Source organism: Capsicum annuum, chromosome 10, assembly GCF_002878395.1.
Source record: "Capsicum annuum cultivar UCD-10X-F1 chromosome 10, UCD10Xv1.1, whole genome shotgun sequence".
NCBI classification, from domain to species: domain Eukaryota; kingdom Viridiplantae; phylum Streptophyta; class Magnoliopsida; order Solanales; family Solanaceae; genus Capsicum; species Capsicum annuum.
The window spans coordinates 207297366-207306076 of record NC_061120.1 but is presented as its reverse complement, the minus strand read 5'-3'; the positions used below and the strand labels follow the sequence as shown (position 1 = coordinate 207306076).

The window sequence follows — 8711 nt, the reverse complement described above, 5'->3', positions numbered from 1 at the left end:
TTAGATTCTACTTTGTGTCTTCTCCCTCAAAATTGATTTCACAATTTAACCAGTATGAGGATTTCATTGATTCACAACATGTATGTTGAGTAACTGAAATGTTCCGAGGACATGACCCCAGATAGGTAGGAGGATATGGAGGTCAATTACAGATTAATGTGTCATGCTTTAGTTGAGTTGACGGTCTTATGGTAAACAATCTCTCTCTGCCTTCATATGTGAACACTACTCTTAGTAGAATGTATTTGTAGGATTACATAGGGTTTTTTTGGTAGTTGGCCAATTAGGTTAAACTTGCTCACTAATAAAAAATTGGAGCTTTTGAAATTAGGATTAAGTCAAGATCGATGAAGGAATATTACTATTCCATCTACTTGCAAATTGCAATTTAGCTAGATGCTATATAATCTTACTTTTGTTAGAAATTAAAGAGCTCATTTTCTAATGTCTATAATACTGTTTGCATATGTTGTTTGACTTGTCGCGCAGATACTGAGCAATGGTGTTTATAAAAGTATTGAGCACAGAGTAATTGTAAACTCAAAGGAAAGAAGGCTATCTCTTGCAACATTTTATACCTTTAAGCACGACTCTAAATTGGGACCTGCACTCAGCCTTACTGGATCAAATAACCCTCCAATTTTTCGTCGAACTAACTTAGCAAAATCATTGGAGATTTTTTCTAAAAGAAAAATTAATGGAAAATCGTTCGTTCCTATCGTTTAGATAGATACTAAGGATGACGAATCCTAGGTAGCATTTGATAGTGCTCTACATCATTTGTTATGAGCTTTTTTTTCAAGTTACTCTTGCTATTGTAATTTCAAGATCCATTGTTTGATGGTTGTATGCATGTAATAAAGAAGGACGTTACATGACAAGTTCTCACGTATTTCATTTAGCATATCAATTGAAGTTGTTACGTTTTACTTATTTAATGAGGAATTTATTCATTAAACTTAATTAAGTCATTATATAAGGAGACTAGTCTACGCAAGGTAGTACCCATTATCGTCTCCTCCGAATCTAGAAATAGTTATCGTTGGGGGACTGGAGCACAAAATTAAGCTTCCAAAAACATCTCAATTTAAGTTGTTAACTATTAAATACCTAAATTATGTTTAAAACATACAAAAGTGGTATATAATTGAGTGTCGATAAGTTTTTACCGTGCTACCGCTGCTTTTAAGTTTTAATTTCTAATTTTGAGCAGAATGTATAAGGCTTTTCCCAGTTGGTTTTGTTTGAGATGGCAATCTGTGTATACGTTTGCTATGGTTTTGTAAAAATACTCTTGGTGATCAATAAACAAGATTAGTTATTAAAAAAAAATAAAAAAAATTCTCATATCAATCTCAAAATCATCTACCACAAGCTTAAATTTACTCCACCCCCACCCCTACCCCAAAAAGAAAATTCTTACCCACCCCCTGATTCCCTTCAACCCCCCCCCCCCCCCCCCCACACACAAAAAAAAAAAAAAAAATCTTTTTATCAATCAAAATAAATTCCTACCCCGTTACCTACGTCCACCCTCAAAAAAAAGTTTTACATTTTTTCCATTTTTGATAGATATATATAAATATTTTTAGGAAATGTTTTTTCTACTTATATATAAAACACAAAAAAAAAAAAAATAAGAAACAACTTGTTTTCCTAAAAATTGTTAAGGAAAATATTTTCCTCCATACCAAACACACCCTTACTCGTATCACATCTTCCATTGAATTTGTTAGCTGGAAATGTGGAATTAGGTGAAGCAATGTTGAGCAGAGAGGAGATAAATAAATTATGCCAAACTTGGAATGGACATCCACGCTTTGATAGTAGGTTAGTACACATACATTAATAGTAACTATGATTCAATGATAAAAATTTAGTGCAAAACAAATGCTACTTTACAAGTTCATATATGATTATTTCTCCAAATTATAATCTATATTTTACATAGATCTAGGTAAATATACATTTAGTACAAGCACTACCAATACTTATTACAAAGAAAAATATGCAAAAATTCATAATTATAACGACTCAAATACTACTTGGTTCGATAAGTTTAATAACTACAATAACTAATCAAGCCTTTTTTGGCATCACTTTCAAATAGTCGTTTTCTGGCTGTTACTCCCATGCTTTCATCCATATTAATAGATTTAGGGAAGACACCATTAGGGAGGTCCCATTCGAATTCATGAAGCAACGATCTCAGAGCGAAATGCATCATTCGACGGCCTAAAGGGAAGCCAACGCACATCCTCCTTCCACCACCAAATGGAATTAGCTCATAATGTTGTCCCTTCACATCCACTTTTGAGCCAAGAAAACTTTCCGGCTTGAAACTCGTAGGTTCGTCCCAACATTCAGGATCTCTTCCAATCACCCAGACATTTACTAGGACTTGAGTGCCTTTTGGTACGTCGTACCCCATGAACTTGGTGTCAAGAATTGTCTCCCTTGGGATTAAGAAAGGGGCAGGAGGATGTAAACGAAGTGATTCTTTGATTACCCCTATCATATAAGGGAGATTGTCAGTGTCACTTTCTTCAAACTTCCTGTTTGGTCCTACTACTTTTGATATCTCTGTTTTCACTTTGTTAGAGTCCGTGCGCTACTGATTTTAATATTAGACTCTATTGATTGCCTATCTGTGGAATAAGTAAGTAAACTTGGTTCACAGAAGTAAAAACTGAACATGGTGTTTTTACGTGGAAAATACCCAGCTCAAGAAAGGTGTAAAAAATCACGACCTGTACCTCTACAGGATTTAACCCCAACTTCACTATAACTCTTGAGCCTCAAAAATCAACAAAGTTACAAGACTTCTCGTAAACTAGAAATTAAAACTTCTAACTCCTATAATTACAAAAACACAAATCTTCCCAAGATAAGTGTTCCCAAGTCTTCGAGTTCCCTAACTTGAAGACACAACTATTAACTCAGTTTATAGATCACTGAGACTAGAACAATGATTCATTATAACTCAAAGAACCTACCTATTACAAATAGTCTAAGATTTGCTAAGTAAGGGATCAGGTTCTTCTTCAAGTAAGTGAACTATTTTGCTGATTGCTGATTGTCTTATCAGTGCTTGAGTATTTTACTTGAATGTTGTTTGCCGTATATATGCACACCTTATGATAAAGTCTTTTTTGATCTCTACTTCTATCTTCAATGAAACTCTATCAAGTAACTTCACTTCTTGTTGTAGCCGTCTCTCTCTCCTTGGTTAAATATGACTCTTTTCATTTATCCCTTAGTCTTGCAGGACTCCTCTTATTGTTGGAATTCTTGATCAATTCAACTTTTGGATACTGCATTTTTCTTCCTATTTATTAAAGTGATAAGTGTTGAGAGAATGTCTGAATATTCCTGCTTATCCACTCCTGTTTATTCGTAATATCATCTTATCAACAACCTTGCCTCCAGTTATGCTTTGTACACTTGGATGGACCAACTTTTACAACATGTTTCATTCACATGTCTATTATAAAAACTCTACATGCCCTAACAAATTCCCCTTTTTTGATGATGACAAACTCAGCAGCACAACATCACAAAAATCTGACATACTCAATAAGGAATGTAAATAAAAGAATAACAGAATGAAACAGGTTAGTCCAATTGAGTTATAAAAGCACTGCATAGTCCATTCTTCTCCCTTTTGACATCATAAAAAATTTGGCACTACAAGTGAAAAAGTCTAATGATTCATGGTCATTGAGGCTATCACTAAGACAATCAAAATTGAGAGTAAGAGAACATGAATACAATATAATAAAGCAGGAGTAGAACACTTTAAAGAAAATATGTCCATTTCATTCATTTTCAGAATACAACTAATTGTACCAAAAGCAACATAAGAGATAACAAGTCACAAAGGAAGGACACAAGAAAATAGGCCTAGGACAGCAAAAAGGAGGCTAAGTGGATGAAGAGGAAGGGATAAGGGAAGTCAGCTTCCTAATAACATCAGCATTCTCAGCTCTCTTTTTTTCCAACAAGGTTGTGTGGGAGGCAATCTGAGCTTAAAGGAGACTTTTTTCATCCTCATGAGCAGCCTGTGGAGCCTCTAAAGCAGCCTGAGCAACTTTTACCTCACCCTATTTTATAGCTAGTACATTTCTCAATCTTTTCATTGGGTTGTCAGCACTCCTCACAGAAATAGGTAGCATCATGTGGTTTATACTCCCTATGATATCCTTGGTAGTCTGTACAGACCATACTTTGATAGACACCCTAAACTCCTCAAATATAGGGGTAAGCCAGAATTCATAAGGGAGAGCATGCCCATTGATTTCCTTGAGGAGAACCCTTTACATATGCTTCAGTATAAGTTGAGGAAAATCAATTCTTACCTCAGTATCCAACAGTTCCATGAGTGTAAGATCAAGAAAACTAGCCACACTCTTTCTTTCCTTCCTAGGGATAATAATCTTATGCATTACATCAAAATAGAGCTGGTGAAGTAGGGACATATCCCTCTTAAGGACTCTTCTATGATGGATCAAGTGAGGATTCCCAGAGAACTTTCTACATATGTCAAGAGCAGAGGTAAGATTGTCTAGAAGAGGCCAAGTGCCCTTGACATAGTAACCCCAAGACCCAGAAGGAATATGCAAGATCCTAGCAATGTCAGCAATATAAAGGTTCATTGTAACCTTTCTAATAGTAGTAGACAACATCTCACCACTACCTACTCCATTTGTGTAGAACTCATATACTTCAGGTTTGGTAAATCTTCTCTAAAGGTCTCCCTGAAGAAATAAATGTGAACATCCTTGAAACTCTAATTTACTAGTAAACTCTATATATCAGCCCCCCCCCAAAACCACTAACAACCCTTCCTCTAGCTAATTTGCACTTTTAAAAGTGAAGATGATGTGCCTCAAAAGTATCTTAATGAGAGGATGGTTGGAGAACTTCATACTCATGATATAACTCATCAGTGGCATCTAGAGTGAACTCAGATTCAAAAGGAACAAGTTTGTTGACCTATTTCTTTGGACGAGTAGAAGACTTTGGGAGAGAAACTCTAGAGGATGTGGAATCTTTAATAGTAAGAGTAGATTTTGAAGAGGAGGAAACTTTCTGAGTAGGTTTAGGAGAAGATTTTTGAGACAAATAGGGTTTTGGGACTTTGTCCATGATAGTCTTATTCTTTCGTACTGACCAAAGAAAAAAATCAGGAGAATATGCAGGAGGAGGGGTAGGATTAAATGTAGCCACACATTTTTTCTTGCTAGCTCGAAGAGCTTCAGCCAAGAAAGCATCTTATCGTTGCTTTTTCCCTCGAGTGTGAGAGGTATAAGGAGTAGAGAAAATTGGAGAGGGTTCTACAGGATCAGTATCCTCAACATTGATGGTGATGGTAGAGGGTTTTCTGGGTAGCTTAGATCTGGACCTTCTTGGGATTAAGTCTGCAATAGGAATTCTATCTATATCCAGAGAAATATCATCAGCATCAAGAATTTGGAGTATGTTGGGAGGCGAAAGTGAGGGTTTCAAGAAAGATAAGGTGAAGAAATTTAGGCCAAAGGGTTTGGAAAATTTCTGAATGCAGCGAAATCGGTTAAATTTAGGAAAATTTGAGAAAGGATTAAGGGAGATAAGGTGATGTCTGGATGAAGTACAATGGAAGTGAAGGGATTTTTTATAGAGTCAGTAGATGAGAAGGACGAAGAAGATGAGGAGGAAGCTATTTGTGAAACAAGAAATTTTTCTTAGTTGTGAAGAGTTGAAGTGAGAATGAATAAAAATCAAAAAGAGAAAATGTATGTAAGGAAGAAATAAGAGGAAGTTGAATGGGTGAGGAGTTCTGTACTGATGAGAAAATAGGAAGAAGCCTTTTGAAGAATGAATCTTAGATTTTTGGCGGTTTAAGTGTAACAAGAAGGAACCAGGTAGACAACTTGTTTCTCTTTATGCCACTATAGGTAAAAGTAATCATACCTGAATTAAAAAAATACACAAAATTACTTCTGTTATTCAGTCTCTCTATAAAATTAACACATACATGAGTCAATATACTCTAAAATATTGGAATTAGGATACACAACTTAATGTGTTAGACTAATTAATCAACAATCACTTTAAGATCAACTTATTCTAATCAAGAATTGAGGGAGACTTATGTATTTTTAATCATCCCCAAGGCTAACCTATTTTTTTCAAACCGTTCTCTACTTAAAACCTTAGTGAAAATGTCAGCATTATGTTCTTCAGTGGAACAAAACATAATTGATATATGACCCTTTTCAAGATTATCTCTAAGAAAGTGATGTCTAATATCAATATGCTTAGTTATTTTATGTTGAACATGATTTTTGGCTACGTTAATGGCACTTTTATTATCACAAAAAATGGGAACACAACCAACATCTACACCAAAGTCTAATAGTTGTTGCTTAATCCATAACAATTGGGCACAATAAGAACCTACAACAACATATTCAGCTTCAGCAGTAGACAGGGCTACTAAGTTTTACTTCTTAGTAGACTAGGTAATCAAACATGATCCAAGGAAGTGTGCCATGCCTGTAGTGCTCTTCCTGTCAACCAAATATCCTGCATAATCAGCATCAGAGTATCCTACCAAATCAAAGTTACTACCTTTGAGATACCATAAGCCAAGATCACTAGTTCTCTTTAAGTATCTAAATATTCTTTTCACTGATTTTAGATGTGATTCTTTGGACTTTGCTTGAAAACTATCACATAGCCCTACATTGAAAAGAATGTCAGGCCTGCTTGTTGTGAGGTATAATAATGACCCTATCATACCTCTATACATCTTTTGCTCCATATCAGGACCTGTTTTATCTAAATCTAGCTTTGTGGCCATAGAAATAGGAGTACTGATCTCTTTGTCCTCTTCCACAGAGAATCTTTTGAGAAGTTCTTTGGCATACTTCTATTGATAGATCATTATCCCTAATGCTGACTATTTTATTTGCAATCCCAGGAAGTAATTCATATCCCCCATCATGCTCATCTCAAATTCACAACTCATGAGTTTGGAAAACTCATGAGTCATATTCATATTGGTTGAACCAAAAATAATGTCATCCACATATACCTGCACAACTAACAAATCCTTTCCATTAGTTTTTAAGAAAAAGGTATTGTCAATTTTACCTGTGGTATGACCATGCTCCAATAGAAACTTTGACAATCCATCATACCAAGTCCTTGGAGCTTGCTTCAGCCCATATAAGGCCTTATCCAGTTTATACACATGATCAGGAAACTTCTTGCTTTCAAATCCTGGAGGTTGATTAACATAAACCTCCTCTTTGAGAATCTCATTCAAGAATGCACTCTTCACATTCATCTGATAGAGAATAAACTTTACATAAGCAGCAAAAGCAACAAGTAATCTTATAGATTCAAGTCTTGTTACAGGAGAAAAGTCTTATCAAAGTCTATCAGAAGTTAATTCTTGGAGATTTTCAATTAAGGTACTCATCGAAGAAACAAGTTTAGTTTTAGAAAACAGATGCAAATTTTCTTTGAGTTCAAGTATACTTTCGTCAGAAGCATCATCTTCTTCTTCTATGTTTGAATCTCCAAGAGCCATAAATGCTGTCTCATCAACTTCATCATTATCAGAATTATATCCCCATGCTGCTATCATAGCATGTTCTTCCTTTTCCTTCCTCTTGTCCTTTTCTTTCAGTTCTTTTTTAGCCCTTTCTTTTCTTCCTTCAATTTCCCCAAAAGGTTAATATCTGATCTGATGATCAGTCTTACCACACTTGTAACATCTATTTGTATTATCATTAGAATATTTTTTGCTGCCTGTTCCCTTCTTCTTTTTAAAGAATTTGATGAAGTTTTTAGTTATGAAGGAACCTTGTTACTTGTCCATTTCAATCTCTTCATCACTAGCTGAAGCCTTCAAAGCAAAGATTTTCTCAGAAGCTCTTTGTTCTTTGGTTCCATCAATTTCTATTTCATAGGTTCTTAAGTTTCCTACCAGTTCATCCAAAGTCATACCTGTGAGATCCTTATTTGCCTCCCTAATAGAAGTAACTTTAACATTCTATTTTGATTTTGGTAGCACCCAAACCTTTTCTACTTATTCCTCCTCAGTGATGACTTTTCCTAAGAAAGTCAACTCATTTGTTAGAGTAGTAAGCTTTGTTATCATGTCATGTAAGAATTCATTTTTCTTCATCTTAAAAGCTTCATATTCAGTAAAAAGAAGAGAAATCTTGAATTTTCCTAGTTGAGAGGTACCCTCATGTGAATTTACTAAAGTATCTCAAATTTGCTTAGCAGTGGTACATGTTGATACTCTATTGTATTCAGCAGGTCCTAATCCACAGACTAGGATGTTCTTTGTCTTAGAATTTTTCTTCAATGCTATTAGGTCATCATAAGTAAACTCACTCCTTACTTTCTTGACTTGTTCACTGTAATACCCCGCATGTTTCTTAGCTAGGAAGTGAATAAGTTTTCCTATGTATGAAACCTACTATCCTGTTAGTAGCATTTTAGTGGATGACTTACAATGAATATCCTAGAGATAAGATATCTTATGATTGCATTAAGCATGTTCATATGAGTCACTTAAGGTAATACAAGCTAAGAGTTTTTAAATCAATCAAGTTTTAGTGTTTGATTTTGTAAGGGTCATATTTGAATGAGTATAACTTGATGATAATGTGGTATTTCTGCATATTTAGACCTACCAAATTGTATAGAAT

The 8711-nt window shown here is 34.9% G+C and overlaps 1 protein-coding gene across 1 annotated transcript; it reads right to left on the bottom strand.

The window, feature by feature from the left end:
• Positions 1-2059: 2059 nt before the first annotated feature.
• Positions 2060-7996, bottom strand: LOC107844589 (cytochrome P450 71C3-like). Its single transcript, XM_047397808.1, has 4 exons — positions 7863-7996; positions 7138-7394; positions 6538-6723; positions 2060-2511 (listed from the first exon to the last, which is right to left on the bottom strand). The coding sequence occupies exons 1-4, from the start codon at positions 7994-7996 to the stop codon at positions 2060-2062; spliced, it is 1029 nt and encodes a 342-aa protein (XP_047253764.1).
• Between the last annotated feature and the right edge of the window lie 715 nt (positions 7997-8711).